Raw genomic sequence first — 23,471 nt, 5'->3', positions numbered from 1 at the left:
CTGACCTGTTTCGGTCAGACCCGGGCATACATAAGACAGTGAGATACTTGATTTGCTGAGACAAGTGCCCACGTTGGCAGCTCTAGGAGGAGGGGCTCCCCCTGCAGGCGCGTCCTCTGTTCCACTGGCTTACGTGGTGAGTGCACTCCTGTAGGAATGCTGACTCACGCGTGTTCAAACATTCTTACGCAATCTTTTTAACAAATAGTGGAATGAGACACGTTGATTAAAGGTTCTTAAGAGTTCAGAGAATATCTGGAATTTTTAACCATATGCTTTATTTGATGTCAACATCAAAGGAATATTTAAAAAAGTTGAATTCAAACCCATAAATTAGTAACATTTCAACTGCATAAAAAAAGTTGTTTTGCATCTCCCCATACTACATACCCTGTAACTGTACATAAGCATCTGCATTTCAAGCACTTGGCACTTATAAAGTGAAAGGTTTCAAAATGCTAGGTAAACATTTGCTAATTTTTTTTTTTTTTTAAACAATACTTCTTTGGAAAATTTCTCTTCCTTGTGCTTATAGTTCATCATCTCAAGTCAGTTTCTGGAAACTTCTCTGGAAAAAAATAATCTAGAAGCTGTTCTGGAAACAAAACTCATAGTAGGCAAGGGCTAAGTGCAGACATAAGCAGCTCCATTTTATAAACAAAGTTTCGACCTTCCATTTTATTCCACTGAACTTCTTTGAATGGTCCGCGAAGATGATTCCATTTGCTATCTTGTAAAACATCACTTTTTGGAAGATCTTTACACTGGTTACGGGGAAACTGAACCATGATCTTGCTGCCACTTTCAGGGCCATTACGAACTGTGGAGCAAAACCAAAATATTAATAGTCAATTTCCAAACTAGAAAACAAGGGTCCCACAACTTTCATTCTACCATGAATACAAAAACCTTGTCTACCAACTTGAAATCTCTTGTTTAAAAGTGCTTGTCATCAGGTCTCAACCGATACCAAAAGACTGAGATTATTCCCTGCATATTCTCAGACCACAATGCTTTAAAACTGGAACTCAATCACAAGAAAAAATTTGGCAGAAATTCAAACACTTGGAAGCTAAAGACCACTCTGCTCAAGAATGTTTGGGTCAACCAGGAAATCAAAGAAGAACTTAAACAATTCATGGAAATCAATGAGAACGAAAACACATCGGTCCAAAACCTATGGGATACTGCAAAGGCGGTCCTAAGGGGGAAATACATAGCCATCCAAGCCTCACTCAAAAAAATAGAAAAATCCCGAATTCACCAACTAACTCTACACCTTAAAGAACTAGAGAAAAAGCAACAAACGACGCCTAAGCCACGCATTAGAAGAGAAATAATTAAAATTAGAGCAGAAATCAATGAATTAGAAACCAGAAACACAGTAGATGAGATCAACGAAACTAGAAGTTGGTTCTTTGAAAGAATTAATAAGATCGATAAACCACTGGCCAGACTTATCTAAAAGAAAAGAGAAAGGACCCAAATTAATAAAATTATGAATGAAAGGGGAGAGATCACGACTAACACCAAGGAAATAGAAACAATTATTAGAAATTATTAACAACTATATGCCAATAAACTGAGCAATCTGGATGAAATGGAGGCCTTCCTGGAAACCTATAAGCTGCCAAGACTGAAACAGGAAGAAATTAACCTGAATAGGCCAATAACCAGTAACGAGATTGAAGCAGTGATCAAAAACCTCCCAAAAAACAAGAGTCCAGGGCCTGATGGATTCCCTGGGGAATTCTACCAAACATTCAAAGAAGAAATAATACCTATTCTACTGAAGCTGTTTCAAAAATAGAAACAGAAGGAAAACTTCCAAACTCATTCTATGAGGCCAGCATTACCTTAATCCCCAAACCAGGCAAAGACCCCATCAAAAAGGAGAATTTCAGACCGATATCCCTGATGAATATGGATTCCAAAATCCTCAACAAAATCCTAGCTAATAGGATCCAACAATACATTAAAAGGATCATCCACCACGACCGAGTGGGATTTATCCCCAGGATGCAAGGGTGGTTCAACATTCGCCAATCAATCAATGTGATAGAACACATTAATAAGAGAAGGGAGAACCATATGGTCCTCTCAATTGATGCAGAAAAAGCATTTGACAAAATACAACATCCTTTCCTGATTAAAACTCTTCAGAGTATAGGGATAGAGGGAACATTCCTCAAGTTCATAAAATCCATCTATGAAAAACCCACAGTGAATATCATCCTCAATGGGGAAAAGCTGAGAGCCTTTCCCTTAAGATCAGGAACACGTCAAGGGTGCCCACTCTCACCACTGTTGTTCAACATAGTACTAGAAGTCCTAGCAACAGCAATCAGACAACAAAAAGAAATAAAAGGTATTCAAATTGGCAAAGAAGAAGTCAAACTCTCTCTTTTCGCAGACGACATGATACTTTATGTGGAAAACCCAAAAGACTCCACCCCCAAATTACTAGAACTCATCCAGCAATTCAGTAATGTGGTAGGATACAAAATCAATGCACAGAAATCAGTTGCTTTCTTATACACTAACAACGCAACTGTAGAAAGAGAAATTAGGGAAACGATTCCATTTACAATAGCACCAAAAACCGTAAGATACCTTGGAATAAACCTAACCAAAGAGGTAAATGATCTATACTCTAGGAACTACAAAACACTCATGAAAGAAATTGAAGAAGACACAAAAAGATGGAAAAATATTCCATGCTCATGGATCGGAAGAATAAACATTGTTAAAATGTCTATGCTGCCCAGAGCCATCTATACCTTCAATGCCATCCCAATCAAAATTCCAATGACATTTTTCAAAGTGCTGGAACAAACAATCCTAAAATTTGTATGGAATCAGAAAAGACCCCAAATCGCCAAGGAGATGTTGAAAAAGAAAAACAAAGCTGGGGGCATCACGTTGCCTGATTTCAAGCTATATTACAAAGCTGTGATCACCAAGACAGCATGGTACTGGCACAAAAACAGACATATAGACCAATGGAACAGAATAGAGAACCCAGATATGGACCCTCAACTCCATGGTCATATAATCTTTGACAAAGCAGGAAAAAACATGCAATGGAAAAAAGTCTCTTCAATAAATGGTGCTGGGAAGATTGGACAGCCACCTGCAGAAGAATGAAACTCGACCATTCTCTAACACCATTCACAAAGATAAACTCAAAGTGGATGAAAGACCTCAATGTGAGACAGGAATCCATCAAAATCCTAGAGGACAACATAGGCAGTAACCTCTTTGACATCGCCCACAGCAACTTCTTTCAAGATACATCTCCAAAAGCTAGTGAAACAAAAGCAAAAATGAACTTTTGGGACTTCATCAAGATAAAAAGCTTCTGCACAGCAAAGGAAACAGTCAACAAAACAAAGAGGCAACCCACAGAATGGGAGAAGATATTTGCAAATGACACTACAGATAAAGAGCTGGTATCCAAGATCTATAAAGAACTTCTCAAACTCAACACCCAAAAAACAAATAAGCCAAAAAGTGGGCAGAAGATATGAAAAGACACTTCTCTGAAGAAGACATACAAATGGCTAACAGACACATGAAAAAGTGTTCATCATCATTAGCCATCAGGGAAATCCAAATCAAAACCACATTGAGATACCACCTTACACGAGTTAGAATGGCAAAAATGGACAGGGAAAGAAACAACAAATGTTGGAGAGGTTGTGGAGAAAGGGGAACCCTCTTAAACTGTTGGTGGGAATGCAAGTTGGTACAGCCACTTTGGAAAACAGTGTGGAGGTGCCTCAAAAATTTAAAAATAGAGCTACCCTATGACCCAGCAATTGCACTACTGGGTATTTACCCCAAAGACACAGATGTAGTGAAAAGAAGGGCCATATGCACCCCAATGTTCATAGCAGCAATGTCTGCAATAGCCAAACTGTGGAAAGAGCCGAGATGCCCTTCAACAGATGAATGGATAAAGAAGATGTGGTCCATATATACAATGGAATATTACTCAGCCATCAGAAAGGATGAATACCCAACTTTTACATCAAATGGATGGGACTGGGGGAGATTATGCTAAGTGAAATAAGTCAAGCAGAGAAAGTCAATTATCATATGGTTTCACTTATTTGTGGAACATAAGTTATAGCATGGAGGACATTAGGAGAAGGAAGGGAAAAATGGGGGGGGTGGAATTGGAGGGAGAGATGAACCATGAGAGACTATGGACTCTGAGAAACAAACAGGGTTTTAGAGGGTAGCGGGGAGGGGGGATTGGTTAGCCCGGTGATGGGTATTAAGGAGGGCACGTTCTGCATGGAGCACTGGGTGTTATACGAAAACAATGGATCGTGGATCACCACATCAAAAACCAATGATGTATGGTGACTAACATAACATAATAAAATTTTAAAAAATAATAAAAAAAAAATAAAAGTGCTTGTCACTTTTAATATGCTAACCGCCCTCCCCCCAAAACCCAAAAAGCTTGCTTATTTACATGGTATAAATATTCATGAATTACTGTTTGTACCATAAAAATGCGGCAAGATGAATTCTGGCTTAGGAAAGTCAAATGTCCTATCTATTTTCAGAAAACCAATTTATTTTTTTCTAAATAACATTTGATACACACCTAATATATAATGAAACTCAAACATTTGGAATCAGGACTGGGAGAGACGAAGACAAGATTATTCTGAATTAAGAACTTCAGGTTTTAATGAGGCTTCATCACTCAGCAAAGAAGAAATGGGCATTTTAAAACTCTTATCAGTAAAGACCTAGCAATGACCAAGCCTGCAGATTCACAAGCTATGATTCTGTGGGGAAAATTTTCTAATTATGCTTTCAAATATTTAGAGCAGGTATTAGAAAAGACCACACTAAAGCCTTAAGTTTTCATTTTCAACTAGGTATCATTTTCAACTAGATAATACGTGTGTTTATTAAAGTGCCCTAGTCAGAATGGGTGCTTAAAAATCACCTCTCCTCTCTGCTCCATCCCTTTACATCTTTGGGATCGGATGTGACTCTGGCCTGTTTGAGCAGTACTTTTTCCAAAAGCATTTATCCTCAAAGGTTCTGAACTGCAGGGAACAATGATGAAAGAAGTTTTCAGAGCTCTTAGGAAAATGTGTCACCAAACAAAACCTTTTTTATGATCGCTAGAAAGAATTAATAATCTGTTGCTCTGAGTAAGAGCCGTGATCAGATAAACGTTCAGTGTACCTCCTCTATGAACTCACTGCAGAGAGAAATGACCGAAGCACGTCGGACTAGTAGAGGTGAGCACTGAGGCCAAACCCCGGAGATCTCCTCCCATTCGGGGCAGCAGCCCGTACCTGATATAGCATAGTCGCCGCTCGGGGAGGCCACGGTGATGGCGGACGCGTTGCCAATGCTCTCTATGGGCCCAAGTCCCACATGATTACTGAAGCTGAGCACCTGCCAGCCCATGACCTTGGCGAGCTGCTGAACTGCATGCACCTGATGCTGTGACATCTGTAAATGAAAAAGGCAACTTTACACATAATCGCCATGGAGATTTACTTTGCAGTAAACCTGACATCATGATTGTAAACTTTCCTTGGGGTGCTCACTGCCTCGCACAGGAATCCTCCTCTGTGACTACTGGCGGGAGGATCCCACCTTCCACTGCAGAGGCTAAAATAGCCTGAGACTCGTCTTCCCTGTCCACTGGGCTGGAGCACAGCAACAGGACCTAAACTTGGCCAAGTGGAGACTCCCACCTAGATCACCAGATGTGGAGCAACATCCAAAGTAGCAGGGGGTGGATATCTTCCAAATCCACTCGCCATCCTACTCGGCCCAGGGAGGATCACCCAGATGGTTCCATCATCTGGCTCTGGGTGGGGTTCAGATAACGGGAGCCACCCACGTAATGGGAGCCAGAAGGATGGCGAGGAGGAAAGTAAGGTCGGGGCATTTATTCGCCCGGTACGCTCCCCTGTGAGGTTGTATCCTGTGACAGAAGGCAACTGGTTTTCTCCAAGTGGCCTGTTCCACAGGACTCTCTCCTTCAGGGTACCCATAAGCCCTCCCCTTATCTCTCTGGCCTAGGACTGGTGACCACTAAGCTCCCCAGGCCTGGTTACCTGGTTATTACTAGCACTAGGTTACCATGCTCCCTGGTGTTCTCCAACACCCACACTTTTTTTTTTTTTTTTTTTTTTTAATTTTATTTATTTATTTGACAGAGAGAGACACAGCAAGAGAGGGAACACAAGCAGGGGGAGTGGGAGAGGGAGAAGCAGGCTTCCTGCTGAGCAGGGAGCCCGATGCGGGGCTTGATCCCAGGACCCTGGGATCATGACCTGAGCCGAAGGCAGATGCTTAGCGACTGAGCCACCCAGGTGCCCCCAACACCCACACTTTTGTAAATCCTTAGTAAAATGACTGAGCGTGCCACCTACTTCCTGTTAAGATCCGGACTGATATACTGGGGAGTGCATTCTGCCACTAGTGAGAAAGGCAGGAGCATCAGGGTCTGCAAGCCTTCCCATCGATTCCCACCAGCCTTCCAATATATTTCTATGTATGCTTAAGGTAACCAAAGTCATTTTAGATGTAATCAACCAAGAGCTGCCATACCTCACAAACGCATTTTATTTACTTGGCACCAAAGAAGCAAGTCAGTATAAAAGATTATTGCTTCTAGGATGGAGAGCATCAGTATTTTTTTAAAAAAATTTTATGTGAAAGATAAATCTGTATTTTGTGAAAGGCATATTAGCATTTCTAAACCTATTCTTTCTCCCACAACTCCGTTTTTTATTGGATCATAACTCCATGAAGAACACAGGAAAAATACTGTTCTTAATTTTATAGAACAAGAAAGAGAGGTCCAGAAATTTGTCCAGTGTCACAAAGTGGAACTGGAACGTTTAGAACCCAGCACTTTCCATGCTGTCCCATAATATTGAAGAACTCTTTCTTAGGGCTTAAGTAGAATATTCCACTATTATGGTTTTCTATCGGATCTCCCCTTCCCTGGTTTTCTGGGGTTAATATTTCTTTACTTTTATGTGGTCCCAAAGGGGTTGTAAACCTTGACAAACATGAGAAATAAAAAGTTTGTAATCCCAGAGCTGGTCCTTCATCTTATTTTTTTTTTTAAGATTTTATTTATTTATTTGAGAGAGAGAATGAGAGAGAGAGAGAGCATGAGGGGAGGAGGGTCAGAGGGAGAAGCAGACTCCCTGCCGAGCTAGGAGCCTGATGTGGGACTCGATGGATCATGACCTGAGCCGAAGGCAGTCGCTTAACCAACTGAGCCACCCAGGCGCCCCTGGTCCTTCATCTTAAACACAAACTAACTGGAAATAAATCTAGGACAGTTTATCAACATTTTCAGTTAACCCGTAAGTTGTAAAATGTGCACTAGAAATTAAATAAATGGCAGAAAAAACTGGCTTTCTTTTTATAACTTAATATACTGGAACTACTTCTTACTCACTTTGTTCTTTAAGCAGTTACTAGAGGAAGAGGCTCAGGACTTGACATCTGCAACACTTACCTGGGACAGAAGGAAATCCTGGAGCTCCTGCTCCTGATGGGACAGTGTAATCACTCTTCCATCTCTGTGTACAACTCGGATCTGCTCAACTCCGATATTCAACTGCAGCTGGATGGACCTTTATAGACACACATACTAAAAATCAGAAATGTTCAAAATTACCTTATACAGTGCCGCAAACATTAAACCTTAACATCAAAGAAACAGAAAATACCAATTTGGATAACCTGTGCTAACACCCACAGGGAAGAGGGGTTTTCTTGGGTTCAACCTAACCATCAGACTCCCACCCGACTCCCCCAGGCCATACTGAGCACCAGTCTGCTCAGAAGGCTGCACGCGAGGAAGCACAGCTTTGCAGCCAACCACCGCAATCCACTGCTCCTCTTCTCGGGCAGTCCTTCTGCGGGGAGTCTGCTTCTCCCTCTGCCTCTGCTCCCCCCTCCCCTGGCTCATGCTCTCTCAGTCTCGCTCTCAACTGGAAAGGAAAGGGAAAGGAAAGGAAATGCTTGCTCCTGGGAAGTTCTGAGAGAATTACTTTCAACTTTAAGTAGCATAAGTTGACCCCAGCTATAAAGGATGAGGAAAGGGGGGGTATTCTACCACTTCCTTTCCCTCCTGATGCTATCAAGGCTACGTTTATCACTAACTCTTCTTCACCGAAGAAACCCCTGGGTCCTGTAACCATAACCTCACATTTGTTTGGTCTTAGTTCTAAATGTGAATAACTTAATGCTGATATATTTTTTTTTCCACTCCTTTGTGCTCACTCTTTCTCTTAACATTTTATTATGGACATTTTTAAACACAAACACAAGTATATAGTACTATAGATTCTGTATATATAGTAATATATATAAGAATATTATCATGAAAGTCAATGGCACCATCACCCAGCCGTAACAGTTAAAATACATGCCAAACTTGTTTTATCTTACTCAACAGCTACTCTCCCACCACACCCCAAGTCACCCCAATTATTTTCTTGTTTCTTTAGGTATGGGGCAGAAAACCATGATCAACCTTCACCTCACCATCTTTCCCTGGAAGCTGCAAGACTGATTTCCATTGCATATTCTTTTATCTTCTATATTCAATCTTTTAAATCATGCTCATTGACTATTTTTTGCTTTTAAAAAAGTGAATTAAAGCCTTGATATTAAAAAAGAGCAATTTAAGGATATTATACTCCCCTACACCTGAGAGTGGTGATTTTGCTCCTAGTGTGTTTTGCTCACTGGAGAGACCACTGTGGCTAGTTAGGTCTGCCTGAAATAAGCAACTAAAGTTTGAAAAATAACAGGCACTCATGGACCTTGATAAATGTTTGCTAGGGGCTCACTCACACTGACCTGGGGAAGGGCACTCGACTATATCCTGCCAGTTGTCAAATTTCAACGAGGCTCAAATGGAGGCCAAAAATGCCTTTCATGGCTACTTGCTAATTTTATTAACTTCGTTTATTCCCTCCAGTTTTATTGAGATATAACTGACATATATCATCGATTAGTTTAAGGTGTACAGCATAATGATTTGGTAAGTGTATATATTGTGAAATGATCATCACAGTATGTCCAGTTAATACCCATCACCTCACATGCTACCCATTTTTCTTCCTGTGATAAGAACTTTTAAGATCTACTCTCTTAGCTACTTTCAAATATACAACACAGTATTATTAACTGTAGTCACCATGCTGTACATTGCATCCCAGAACTTGTATGTTATAACTGGAAGTTTGTACCTTTGGAACACCTTTACCCATTTTGCCCCTCCTACCTATCCCCTCCCCCACCACCTCTGGCAACCACCAATTTGTTCTCTGTATATTAGCTTGTGATTTGTGGATGTAAATCAGGAAGAATGCTTCTCTGTGAACAGTGGGGTCAAAATTCATTTCACCCTCTTGATGGACAGAGCTCTCAGCCCCATTTTAAGGGCATAATCATGAACTGGATTCGACTAAGTTTAGCCCCACGCCATGAGAGAGCTACAAAACTTAGGCTGTTTCAGGCACAATATGGAGAGTATAGGCTCTAATACAAATGGCCCAGACTCACCACCACAGCCTCCAGGCAGCAACTGAAGCAGATCAGTCTGAGGTAGGGTAGCCTCTCCCTCAATGAGGAGGTTCATTTTTTTTTTTTTTCACCACAACTCAAACACGTCACATTCACCTAACGGAGACTATTTCAGACCTTCTTACCTCTCATCCTCACACTCTACAGTTGATGTCATTTACCTGAATGTTATGCCACTGTAGCAAATAAAATCCAAAAATCTCTATGTAGTCACTCAACAAACATCAACACATAAAAAGCAACTTAACATTTTAAATGAATAACTTATTTTTGATACTTACTTGCATATCTGTTCATAACCTTGTGATGTGATTAAAACCTTCACACTAGATTCATAAACATCATTAATATTTGACCAGTGAGCCTGTATCTGAGGGTCCTCAATGCGACTTGCTAAGCTGTCAATGGTCGCAGCAGTTCTTTTAAAGAAAAGAAGTCGACATTTTTTAAAAAGTCATCATATAAAAGAGTAAGATTATAAATCACTTATTAACGTTATGGCTATGTGAAAATGAGAGGACTACTTTTTGGAAGGACCACATCTGAAAAGCAGACTTTTCTTAAAAAGGGTCAGATGAGGTGACAAGAGCCTCCTCAGGCCGCCCGGCGTGCGGGTGCCCGGCGCCCCACTATGACACACGCTCACGCACAGGCTTATTGCCTCTGAACTCCCATTTGTTTTCTCAGGAAAGCTTGTCGGGACACAAGGAAGAAGGGTACTTTCCGGGTACAAACCTCAGCACTGAAAAGAATATAAATCACTCACAGATGGCAGTCCTTGGTCCCCAGTAACATGGGACACGCCCACAGCTGAGACCCATTACTGTCACGGAATGACAACCATTTTCCTGAGAAGCCAAAGAGACTTTCTGCACAACGAAAACTTTACACGCTAAGAAAGATAAATATGATATGTACACATGAGAGAGGATTCAAGTCCTCATTATGCACCAAAGACTGGAATAAGTGCTTTCATGAGTGCTATCGTTTCATCTCATTAACAACCCTGTCAAATACATACCATTATTACCCCTACTTTTCAGTCTAGCAATGCTTAGTAATTTGCCTAAGGCTACCCACCCGTGAGCTGGGGCACAAAACCGGTAGCCTACCAGAGCCAAAAACCTGGGAGTGTAACCCTAGAGCCAGGAATCCTTCCTTTTTATACACACTAATCAACAGCCACTACCCAGAAAAAGCATAAATCGTGAAAGTTAACCAAACTATTGGAGGTCCTCGGTTTCCAATTCTCTGATTCTAGCACTTGATTGGGAAGAGAAGGAAAAGGCCAGAAGAAATGCAAACAGCCACTGAGGACAAGGAGCATTTACATAAACGGGCTTGGGATTTGCGCTTTTACTGCATCTGCTCTGGTACTGGTTTCTTTCAACCCCTTAACTTTTCCTTTTCCCCGTGACTTGTTTCCTTGACAGCGCTTCAGAAATTCCTACAGCAGACAGATATGTATAGGAGAGCGCTCATCTTAGTATTAGGTTTCAACAAACTGGAATAAAAACTATCTGGCAATTGAGAATTGATAAAAGAAATCAGGGAATATTCACATAATGGGATATTACACAGCTATTAAAGTATCTCTGAAAAACATCTAGTGAAAGATGAAAAAAATTTACAATATTAAGTGAAGGCAGGACATAAAATTTTATAAATCCAGATTTTTTTTTTTTTTAAAGATACACCCTGGCACACATACATCAAAACACACGAGCATGTTAATAGTTGGTCTTGCTGTGTACGCTATTTATACAGATGAGGCTGATACACTGGAACATTATTTTCATAACTGGGGAAAACGGGAACATTTTACAAGCTTTGCTGCTTCCAAGACTGTAACTAATACTCTGAAATGTATAATGGTTCTAAAAATAGCTACTTCCATGCCCCTGACTTTTGGTTAAAGGTTTCTATAATTGAAATGCACAAGTGAAAGTAACAATAGTAACCTACCATATTTGATTATTTATAAGGAACTTCTGCATACATTATTTAATTTGATCCTAAGACCAGACTCCTGTATCCCTAATTGACAGAGAAATAGGTGGAGGGCCAAAGACATGGAAACCGAAGTTAGTTAGCAGGTGACTGAGCCCTGGCTTAGACACATTTTTTTCCCCAAATGCATCATGCTCTCTTCACTAACATGTCTTCCTAATTCATTTTACTAAAAGCTGCAGACGTAAGTTTCCACTCAAAGACTACAAACTAATGTGCCATTAAGACCATGACTTGCGTTAGCAGGAAAAAATGAAAATCAAAAATAAACTATCACCCAGAGCAGAGTGAGCCCACACTTGAAAATTCTGAAAGAAGTACAAACAGCCCTCTTCACCAAGGACCAAAAATAAAATACAAGAGCACCTCTAGCACTTGAAAAAGATACACTGAGGTCCAATCATGCTAAGTTCTTTTGTAAATAATGTGTACAGAAGCGAGCTGAGCATGAGCTGAGCATGAGCTTCGGAGCTACACAGACCTGGGCGTACTGCCTGATTGTGCTACTCTTCAGCTGTCTAACTTTGAGCGAGCTACACTTCTCTAGGCTTCAACCTTCCCATCAGTGAAAACGGGCGCACACCACCTACGCCAGAGAAGAAGAGCTAGATAAGTCAACATATGGGAAAGTGCCTTCTAAAGTCTTAAAAAGTGGATCAGCCAAAAAATACGGAAAGCTTCAAGAAAAGATTAAAATCAGTTAAGGAACAAGTTTCTGGTGGATGGGTCACTGAAGAAGGTGAGGAGTTCTAGGGCACATTCCTAGTGAGGTGTCTTTCAAAACTGTAGCCAGTGTTAGAAACCATCTGGAAGGTGACATGGGCCCTGGAGCTAAGTCTTCCCCAAACCTGACAGGACCATCCCCAGCTGTAAACGCTCACCCTGCAGCCATCCTGGGAAAGAAGGTTAGCACACGCCAAAACTAATGTGTACGAGGTCACTAATAAAGGGTTTTCTTTTCCAAGAAAACCAGTTACTTTGTTCATCCTTACCTGCTCCTCAGGAAAATATGCTTTGCTTGTTTAATTATTTTCTCCAGAAGCCCTTCACTGGATTGTAGTGAACTGATTTCATTCTTATCGAAAGCTTGAGGACCTGAAAGTCTCATTCTCTTGTGACCAAAAGGTGCACTTGCTGGATGAGGCATCATGATGGAACTCAAGGTCTGTTTATGAAACTGTAACAAAAACAGCCATTTTTTATTAATTTTTTTATTGAAGTATAATTGACTTATATTGGTTTAAGGCACACAACATCATGATTTGATGTTTGTATATATGGTAAAATGATTCATCCCAAGTCTAACTAACATCTGTCACCATAAAGTTACAAATTAAAAAAAAAAATTATTTTCAAAAACAACTAATACTTACATATTAAAAACAGGGGAGGCTGGAATACATACTTCTATTAAGTTTCTCAGGGGATTCTTTTGAAATTAGCCTGAACTGTGAACCAGCACTCTGGAAACACAGTTCTAGACAACCTGTAAGCAGAATATGTCCTGAAATAACTTGATTATCCTGTTTACAGGCTCTGGCAAGACATCTTCCCCATCACACAATCAGAATCACTCTTCCCTCTGCACCCTGCATGCTTTTCTTACGTGCCTGTATATAACTTCCGGTATATTTCTACCACTATAAGCTATGCTTGGGAACAGAGACTGATAATCCTGATGACCTGTGTATTCTCCCAGCACAGAGCAAAGATCTTTCACATCACAGACACTGAATGTCACAGAGAGGAGCTTGTACACATTCACTGCACTGGATATGCTTACTACAATGCAAGAAGAAACATTTCACTCATTACCTCTCTAATTAGTAGATGCAAATTATGCTCTAAGACATAAAGATGGTCCTCCGGACTTTGCTTCTCAGTAGCAGATTTTTGGGATTTCTTATCATTTGAGGAATGGCATAAAGAAATCAATAACTGCAAGCCTATTTATAAAAAGAAGTAGAACAGATGCAAATCACCTAAGACATGGACAAGCACAACTGTCTTCCTAAAGTATAATCAGAGCCCATTCTCAAAAGATCCATTCTAAACCTGAAGATCAGGCTTCATGATTAACATTTTCAGACCAAAATGACTATTCATGAGTATAACAAACTATTACTTATTTTAACAATTCAAATTGACCTTAAGATGTGGTTAAAGACAGGTGAACAGAAGCTGTATATTAACTAATTAGTTTCTTCTTGCCTTTTAAAGAAAGCAAAACAAAACACAACACCATTTTTGAGAAAAACAAAAAAACACAGAGCTGGTATCTGGTCTTACTGATGAGAAGACAGATACTCTTCCTTGCTGCCATGAAAACCAGGATGGAATTTTTCACTTCTAAAAACCCATTCCTTTGACAAGACCCAAGAAGATGCATCTCAGAATTTACATAAAAAACAAGAGCACAGCTAACTACAGACTGATCTCCAAGGCAGGTCTGACTGCTCTAGAGTAATATAATTAAAATCCCAATTTCCACAAATTTAGGAGTATTATGGGTATTCAATAACTGCTAACATCTCATTTAGACAGTAAGATAGGGTCCCTGAAAAATCTTCCACAAATGGTGTTAGCACAGACACCTCAAAGCTACGGCTGCCAAGTAACAGCACTGCTAGTACAAATGTTTAATATATACTGTTTAAAATCCAGCACTTACACTACTTAGGACACAGGATGGAATTAGCAATGTGGTTTGCCCTGCATGCTTTATGAGCTACCATTATGGATAGCAGGCCACCTCTTTGCTCTTACTGTTCCAACACAGCCAAATATGTAGTTAACCCCTCTGTTCTGTTCCCCAAACCACAAAGTCCTGTTTATACACTCGAAAGGGTTGGCTGCTCTTACTTGGAAAGGGCTGAGAGATAATCTGGTTTTTCACCACAATGTGAGGGATCTGTGACTTAATTTGAACAGCTTCCCGAGAGAGCTGTGCAAAAATTTCTTTACACAAGAGAACGTTTTGTGCTGCTTCTAATTTCGTCTGCCAATGTGGGGAACCTGAAAGACAGGGGACATATGTATATATCAATTATCTAACTATATTATGTATGAATTCGCTTAAATGACGATCTGGATACATATAACGGAAGTTCAGAAAACATTATAATTAGAGCATATCCTTTCCAAAACACAAAAATTTTCCTTTCTTTTACACAGAGAAAACTGGTGAAAAAGTTCAATCTTAAAAAAAAAGACTGCACAGCTATTCACTAATGGTTACTGAACAGATTATAAATAATAAATTTCCAATTGTTCTTACTCCAAAGTACCTATTTTCGCCTCTACATTTATCATCAGTTTATTTGGGAATGTAAGCTCAGACAGAACGAGAAGTTGGAGGGCAGAACATAACTACACCTGGTTTGGATTTGGGCAAAGGTCGTTTGAAGAGGTTGACTGTGCCCAGATCACCTATGTCTGGAGCCTGTTTCTGAATTGAAACCTATGGGACAATAAAAACATGAAAAGGTGTTAGCAAATTAACTTCTGGGCTAAGTAATAAGAAATTACTTAAAGTACTTGACAAATACCTTGATATAGGCAGACCCCTCTAAATCGCTAGGAATTTGAACATCAAGGGGACAGTAATCTTCAGGTATCTTCTTATCCAGATCAATATCTGTATTCTTTATTACTTCAAATGTACCATGATGGGGAAAGAGAGATCCTAATGGGGTATTAAAAATAGGAAAATAAGAACAGTTAACACATTAATTTAACATACATTAAGTATATAATATTTCACTGAATCATAAATTAAACTCCCATCCAAAATGTGCTTTGGGGGGAATGGGGTAAGGGTAGTAAGCAAAGGGAAGAAAGGAAGCAGGAAAAAAAGTTATTTACCTTTAAAAAAAAAAAAAGACTCCTTGATCTAATGGTATCATTATACTATGAACTCCATGGGCCATCAAACTGTTTTATTCCAATGGAATTTGGCTGATAAATTTGATGAAATGGATGTACTTCTAGAAAGTACTTCCTCAGATTTAAGCCTGAGAGATGAAACACTTCTGGAGATAAGTTTCTATAATAAGGCTGCAACTGAAGTGTTCTGACTTCAGCCAGAAGAACAAAAGGATACCACCTTTTTTTCAACCAGTTCCTAGATTTTTATGTGATAACCTTTTGTATAGTTCAGAAATCTGAGTAAGTTGTTCTGGGTTGCTGAATTATGTGAGGAGTAGGTGGTTATATGTACCTGCTGTTTTGTAACACAGGAAGATGTTCAAGATCTTGCAATTAAAAACAGAACGTAGGGGCACCTGGGTGGCTCAGTTGATTAAGTGTCTGCCTTCAGCTCAGGTCATGATCTCAGGGTCCTGGAATCAAGCCACGCATCAGGCTCCCTGCTCAGAGGGAAGGCTGCTTCTCCCTCTTCCCACCCCCCGTCTCTGCTCATGCTCTCTGTCTCTCTCTCTCAAATAAATAAATAAAATCTTAAAAAAAAAAAAAAAAAAACAGTTAAAAATAAAACTACCCTATGATCCAGCAATTGCACTACTAGGTATTTACCCAAAGGATACAAAAATACAGATCTGAAGGGGTGCATTCACCCTGATGTTTATGGCAGCATTATGAACAACAGCCAAACTATGGAAAGAGCCCAAATGTCCTTCAACTGATGAATGGATAAAGAAGGGGGTGTGTGTGTGTGTGTGTGTGTGTGTGTGTGTGTGTGTGTGTAATAGAATATTATTCAGCTATCAAAAAGAATGAAATCTTGCCATTTGTAACGACGTGGATGGAACTAGAGTGCATTATGCTAAGCAAAATAAGCTCGTCAGAGAAAGACAAATACCACAGGATTTCACTCATGTGAAATTTAAGAAACAAAACAGATGAACATATAGGACAGGGGGAAAAAAGAGAGAGAAATAAACCATAAGAGACTCTTAATGATAGAGGGCTGATGAGGGAGGTGGGTGAGGGATGGGCTAGGTAAGTGATGGGTATTGAGGGCACTTGTTTTTTTGTTTGTTTTAAAAAGCATCTTTAATGAGATATAATTGTTGTACCAAGAGCCATGCATATTTAACATGTGCAATTTGATGAGTTTGGAAATATGCAAACATTCATATTACCACCAGCACAATCAAGGTAACAGACATATCCAACACCTCCAAAGTTTCCTTGTGTCCTTTTGTGAGTTAATTTTTGTTTTTGTTTTGTGGTAAGAACATTTAACCTAAGATCTACCCTCTTAACAAATTTTGAAGTGCATCACGCTATACTGTTAACTATAAGCACTGTGCTGTATAGCAGATCTCTAGAACTTGTTCATCTTGCTTAACTGAAACCTACAGCCACTAAACATCTCCCCATTTCCCCTTGTCCACAGTTGAGGGCACTTGTTATGATGAGCGAGCACTGGATGTTATATGTAAGTGATGAATCACTGAATCCTACTCCTGAAACCAATATTGCACTGTATGTTAACTAACTAGAATTAAATAGAAATTTGGAAAAGAAAAAATCAGTATAAAAATAAGTATGTAAATATGGGGCGTCTGGGTGGCTCAGTCAGTTAAGTGTCTGCCTTCAGCTCACATCATGATCTCAGGGTCCTGGGATCGAATCCTACACCTGGCTCCCTGCTCAGTGGGGAGTCTGCTTCTCCCTCTCTCTCTCTGACCCTCCTCCCGGCTCATGCTCTCTCTCGCTATCTCAAATAAATAAAATTAAATAAATAAATAAACTTTCTGCTAAATGTACCTAAAAGTACCTATGTAAATAATTTAGATTCAATTATGTAAATATATTTATATAAGGTAACAATAAAAGTAATTTTAGCTTATCAGGTTTATGGGTACAGAAATTAAAGAGAAGCAATATATTACAGACTATGTAACATTACAGTCAATCCTGTATAGTTTTTTGACAAACGACAATCTAAAAGCAGTTTTTAACAGTGATCTATACCTGCACTTCTGTAGCTCAGATCTCCAAGAATCTTATCCCCAACTTTTCTGAGTTTCCAGTGTTGCCGTAATCTCAAAAGCTCAGAGTTGAAGTCTCTTTGCAGCTTATTTTCTTGGTTTTCAGTAACTGACTTGGTCAGTCTTTCTGCCCCCTTCAACAGGATCTGTGCTGCTCCAGCGAGTGACTTCTTTTTCGATATCAACTGCAGTGTCTGTGGATTCTATCAAAAACAGTAGTGTAGTTCTGTATTTTTAAATGATTTCAACATTCTCTTAATAATAAAATTCAAGAGAAAATTGAGAAATTAAGGAAAAGCAGGTAACACTGTTTTTTGAAAAGTAACCTTAACCTATTTCTCTGGTCAACTCCAATAAACTTATGTTAAACCACAAACACCACACTGGACTACAAATCAGAACCTACCCCAACTCTGCCCAGCTTAGATGAGGTTCCCCTCTCACACTGTGCGCATGCCCACCCCCACCCATGTGTACACCCTTTGTGGCGCTCATTATACTTCTGATGAAAGTCTGTAATCCCTGCTTGAAGGTCATCCACATGATGGTTAAACCTACTATGTCCACAGACCCTAGAACAATGGCTGGCACATAATACTTGATTTCTGGAATAAATAAATGACCCCAACGAGTCCAGCTGTAAAATTATCTTATATTACGGCAAGCTAGTAATGTGCCTTTGGAAAACAGACTGAAGCACACAGCATTAAAATTAATGCACTTCACCACAGGCTGATTTTTGGAAAACTGATTAGAAATCATAATCTATATATTATATAAACATAGATAAATATCCATAATCCCCACCAATCTGTGTACTCTAGTCACCAGATACACTTCTAAAAAGACAAATTTAATACAAGAAAGTCTTCTGACTGCATGAGTCAAAATCACCAAGTCTCATAAAATGTCACAATAATCTTCTGACCGTATCAGGGGACCTAATTCTAAGTTTTTGGAGAGCTCAGGAAATTCCTGGAGACTCCTGGGTGGGCAGAGCACAGGAAGGTGGCAAAGGCTGTGGGCTAGGAATAAGGTGCTAGAGTTCTCATCTTGGCGGTCTAACTACTGGTTTTACTGCATCTGAACATATCACACAACTCTCTGGGCCTCAGTTTTCTCTCCGTAAAACGAAGAGAACCGGACTGAATGGTCTCTAAGAAGTCTTCCAGCACAGTGTTTCTAGATTCTGAAACTATTACGACATGAGTAATTATATTCAATTCACTTCACTTACAAAAGGGTAAAAACAACAGTTACTTCCTCTCCTTGCCACTAACTTGGTCATGGACCTGATGCTCATTTTCCTCAAGAACCTCCTAAGTGGCCTCCCTGGTCTCAGGCTTTTCATTCACCAATTCATCCTTCTGTTGTCTCTCTTTCATCTTCTAATGTTCAAAAACTAAACATGCTCTTCATCAAACTGCAACAATTTTACCTAGCTTTCAGTAGATTCCATAATTTGGCCCAATTTTTCTAACCAGGCCCTAAAAAGAGGTTGAAGGGGAAAACGGAGACTTTGAGAAAAATCACTTGTTGAAGGACCCAGGGCTGGTGAAGGCAGAGGCAGGATTTGAACCCAGGTCAGTCTCACTCCAAAGCCATATTTACCATCACGTTTTTGTGTAACACACTACAGATCAATGATCCAGGCTGTAAGAATTTGTTAAGATCTGGGAAACTTTAGGGGCACCTGGGTGGCTCAGTCGGTTGGGCAGCTGACTCTTAGTTTTGCCTCAGGTCGTGATCTCAGGGTAATGAGATCAAGCCCCATGACAGGCTCCATGCTCAGCATGGGAGTCTGCTTGTCCCTCTCCCTCTGCTCCTCCCCTAGCTCCTGCTCTCAATCTCTCTAAAATAGATAAATAAATCTTAAAAAAAAAAAAAGATCTGGGATACTTTAAAGTATTACATTACTAATGAAACTTAACTCTTCTGAGGGTCACAGGGCCATTAATAAAATAATAAATAAAGGAGATGCTGTTTTATGCCTTTGCTTTGAACCGGTTAGTCTTTAAATCTTTGTCTGGACTTAATTTTGCATGAAAGGAAAAGGAGACAGTAGGCACACAGCCTGAGAAGTGATCCTGGGACTTAATAAAATGGTACCATTACTCAACTGAAGCCCACACATACCTGTTTTGGAGGAAGTGCATCCTGAGAGACCGGATCAAGAGTCATAAATTTTTTATCCCTAACAATACTGAGGACATCATAGAGAACACACATCTCTGTCAGGGCACTTCTCAAATTGTTCCTCACTGAGTCCCAAGGCCAAAGGGAAGGTTGAAATTTTACCAACCCTAAAAAAAAAAAGAAAAAAAGAAATTCACAGGTATTAGTTATACTGACTAGAAGACAAATCTCGTTTAGATGTTACAAGTACTAAAAGAAGAAACAATGACTTTTTATTTCAAATCATTTCCTGTTTTATCCCATTCTGTCCACCCTTTCTTGAATCTCTGTAAATATTTAAGTTAGCATTCCTACAATGGCAAAACAAATATGGTATCTAATTTCCACAGCTTAAATCTAGCATTCCAACATTATAGGTAGGCATTTCAGTATTTTTTTAAATTTATGCAAAACACCTTTTTCTTCCAGCTTTTAAAACTTGAATAATTGGAACTTCCAAAATAAAGTACAAAAATAAAAATGACCTATAACAGCAGCATTCAGATATTAAACAATGTTAACATGCCTTCCAACCTCTTAAATCATTTTGTTAATTATCACCAATACATGCTCACTGTATAGAGTTCAAATAGAGTCACAGAGTAAAAAAGTAAAGGTTTTCCTTTATTCCCCACCCCCAATTTTCTCCTCTTAATATATGTTTTTCAATGCATTTACATACATTTACTTCTGTTCTTCTATTACTTGCTTTTTTCTCCAATTATTATATCCTAGACATACTTCCATGCCAGCACATATAGATCTATTTCATTCTTTAACACTGTGTGACATTCTGGAGCATGTACGTACAGTAGGTTTAACCATTCCTACTTAATGGACAGCTACATTGGTTTCACTAACGCTAGTACTGGTAAACATGTTGAACACACATCTGTGTACGTGTATAACTTTTTCTGTAGGTTAAATTCCTAGCTGTCATTTAATGGGTCAAAGGAAATGCACATTTAATACTTTTGACACATACTGAACAGCTAAGCTGTCTTCCAAAAAGGTTTTACCAATTCACATTCCCAACACGGGTATTAAGTCTTTTAAGTTGCTGCCAACATTATGCACGAGAAGAGTGTTTTAATGATGTTTTAATTTGCCTCTTCCTACTAGTAAGATCTGAAGTCTTTTTCAGTGAGCTGTTTATACCTTCAGGCTATTTTTCCAGTGATTCGTCTTTTTTCCCCCCAGTTTGCAGGGAATCTTTGAACATCAGGGATTGCAACCACTGTGTCCTATATGCTGCCAATACTTTTCCCAGTCTCTCATTATTTTCTTACTTTATTCGTGGCATCTTTTTCCATTATTGTTTTAAAATTTTATGTAATTAATCTCTCTCTCTGGCTTTATAATTTCTGTGTTTCCTATCTTGCTTAAGGTCTCTTCTGCTCCCAGAGTTCTATATTTATAACTTCCTTCCAATCTTTATTTTATTCTCTTCATTGGCATTTCAATCCTTGTGGAAGTAATCCGAAGTGTGAAGTACGAGACAGTATTTATTTTTTATTCCCAAATGGACCCCCAACTGTCCTAACACCACTGGCTCAAAAATCCATCTTTAAATTCCTATTTACACAGGGTCTGTTGCACATACCCAAATCAAGAATTGTATTTTTTATCCCTGACAATATTGAGAATCCAAAACCCACTCATACTTTTTCTACTATTCTTTCCTAACTAGTCTCCCTCCTTTCAGTTTTGTTTTCCCTGTAACCCACTTGCTACATAGGATCCTGAGTAATCTTTTTAACATACAATCACCTGTCTACTTAAAATCCTCCCAAAAGCTATCAGTTGTTCTTCTAATAAAACCCAAATGCTTATCTTGGCCTACTGGCTCGGCATGATTTGGCCCCCGCCCACCTCTTAGACCTTACCTCATAGTCAGGTCAATACAGACCTCCCTCTTTTCAGCAGGTGTTATTAGCATCATCCCCATTGCACAGGGAAGCAACGTAACTCGGACAGTAAGTGGCACAGCAGCGATATGAACCGCAGGCCTCTTAACCAAATGTGCCACATTACAGACTTCATCAGTGACAGTGTCTCCAGTGCTCCAACTCAAGAAACCGTGCAGAAGGATAAGGAGTATTAAGAGGCAGGCAGCGCCCTAAATTGTCCAGCTGTGAAAAGACCCCAGTGAGCACGATCACTCTTCCGCACGGGTGTTTTCAAAGTTCGCCCACGCACCGCATCTCGCCCAGCGCGGGAGAGCCGGAGTGGCAATACCTGGGCGGGTACGGGGACCCTCAGACCGGCCGTCGGACTCGAGCGGCACACACGGGCCTTACCTTCCTCATCGTCCTGGTCCGCGCTGGACCCGGCGCCTGCCCAGTCCTGCGCGTCGCCCTCGGCCCCCGCCGCCTCCTCCTCCTCGGAGCCCGAACCCTGGCTGAAGTCGATCCGCTGGGCCAGGCGCGCCAGGTTCTGCGACATGGACAGCGGCTGCAGGTACGTCTCAGTGCCATCCAGGCCCACCTCCTGGACCTGCTTCTCGCAGGCGGACTCGATGCTGATCCGCACAGCGCGCACTCCAGACATGCTGGCGCCGTCGGGGGGCGTCGGGAGGATCCCCCGCGCAAGCCAAAACCCGAGGTGGGAAGCAGAGGCGCCTCCGAGGAGAGCCCGCAAGCCGGGAACCGCGGTGGCTCCGCTCACCTCGGAAAACCAAACCCTGCTGTGGGGCGGGACACAAAGCCGAGGGCCAAGCGACTTTCCCAGAATGCACTGCAGTTCCCTGCCCCGGCTCGGAGTCTCCCGGAACCCAACTGGCAGGCGCCGGCGCTCCGTCCTTCCGGGGGAGCGCTTCCGGTTTTCCTAGCGCTGCGTTGGGAAAAACTTCCTGGTCTGTAGGAGGCGTGGCCAGCAGCGAGAGGGAGGAAGAGGGGGAGGGATCCGGTGCCGAGGGCGTGGATTGGCTGGTCCGTGGTGTCCGTCTGCATTTTAAAGTGTTAACTTGCTTGTGGTGGTGGAGTATGGAAAGCTCAAGACGGCGAAGAGAAGTAGGGAAAAGGAAGTGAATGGGTCCCTGGGTCTTAGCAATGAGAGGCCTTCTGACAATGCTGAGATTTGAGGGTGTACACCTAAAGAAACATGTCTGCAGAGTTATAAGGACGTAATTTGAGGAAAAACATAAATCGTGCTTATCATTACTGCATAATTAGCCTGTTTTCCTGTTAGTTGTAACCTCCTGGACAGCGACTATCTCCAGGAAGCATAATAGAAACTGGCACGTAATATGAGCTTAATTTTCATTTCATGCCTCAGTAACTAAGAATAAGTAAATACTTTAAAAGATTAAGAAGCAATAGTGTAACTTCAGTCTGAGTCCCCAAGAGTATGTCATTAGTATTAATTCCACAGAGGATAGATTATTTTATATTACAAAACTCTAAGGAATTATGTATATATCATTTTTTTAAAGATTTATTTATTTATTTGAAAGGGGGAGAGAGAGAGAGAGCATGAGCTGGGTGGAGCAGCAGAGGGAGATGGAGAAGCAGACTCCCTGCTGAGCAGGGAGCCTGATGCGGGGCTGAATTACAGGACCTTGAAATCATGACCTGAGCCAAAGGCAGACCCTTAACCGGCTGAGCCACCCAGGCGCCCATTTATCATTGATGAGGGATAGAAGCAGAAAAATGTTTACCATCAGCCCAAAAGGCTGACCTATATAGCCTGCATAGCTTTGATAAGGATCAAACAGGTGCTGGC

The 23,471-nt window shown here is 40.6% G+C and overlaps 1 protein-coding gene across 1 annotated transcript; it reads right to left on the bottom strand.

Moving 5' to 3' along the window:
* Positions 1–256: 256 nt before the first annotated feature.
* Positions 257–22,539, bottom strand: MED17 (mediator complex subunit 17). The gene is made up of 12 exons (XM_036104643.2): positions 22,049–22,539; positions 19,710–19,876; positions 17,557–17,776; positions 15,165–15,301; positions 14,992–15,076; positions 14,479–14,631; positions 13,432–13,562; positions 12,609–12,793; positions 9,888–10,025; positions 7,526–7,643; positions 5,331–5,490; positions 257–820 (listed from the first exon to the last, which is right to left on the bottom strand). The coding sequence occupies exons 1-12, from the start codon at positions 22,296–22,298 to the stop codon at positions 609–611; spliced, it is 1,956 nt and encodes a 651-aa protein (XP_035960536.1). The 5' UTR covers positions 22,299–22,539; the 3' UTR covers positions 257–608.
* Between the last annotated feature and the right edge of the window lie 932 nt (positions 22,540–23,471).

This window comes from Halichoerus grypus, chromosome 11 (genome assembly GCF_964656455.1).
Source record: "Halichoerus grypus chromosome 11, mHalGry1.hap1.1, whole genome shotgun sequence".
Taxonomy (NCBI): domain Eukaryota; kingdom Metazoa; phylum Chordata; class Mammalia; order Carnivora; family Phocidae; genus Halichoerus; species Halichoerus grypus.
Note: the sequence above shows the minus strand (reverse complement) of the source record. Positions and strands in the feature narration are given on the sequence as shown.

What these genes read in the sequence shown, in the direction of transcription:
- MED17 (XM_036104643.2), bottom strand. Translation starts at nt 22,298, where the DNA reads ATGTCTGGAGTGCGCGCTGTGCGGATCAGCATCGAGTCCGCCTGCGAG. An exon ending in TATCTCTCAGCCCTTTCCAA is followed by an intron (nt 13,563 to 14,478) that starts GTAAGAGCAGCC and finishes TTTTATAAATAG; the next exon opens with GCTTGCAGTTATTGATTTCT. An exon ending in GGTTATGAACAGATATGCAA is followed by an intron (nt 7,644 to 9,887) that starts GTAAGTATCAAA and finishes GTGTCTATAAAG; the next exon opens with GTCCATCCAGCTGCAGTTGA.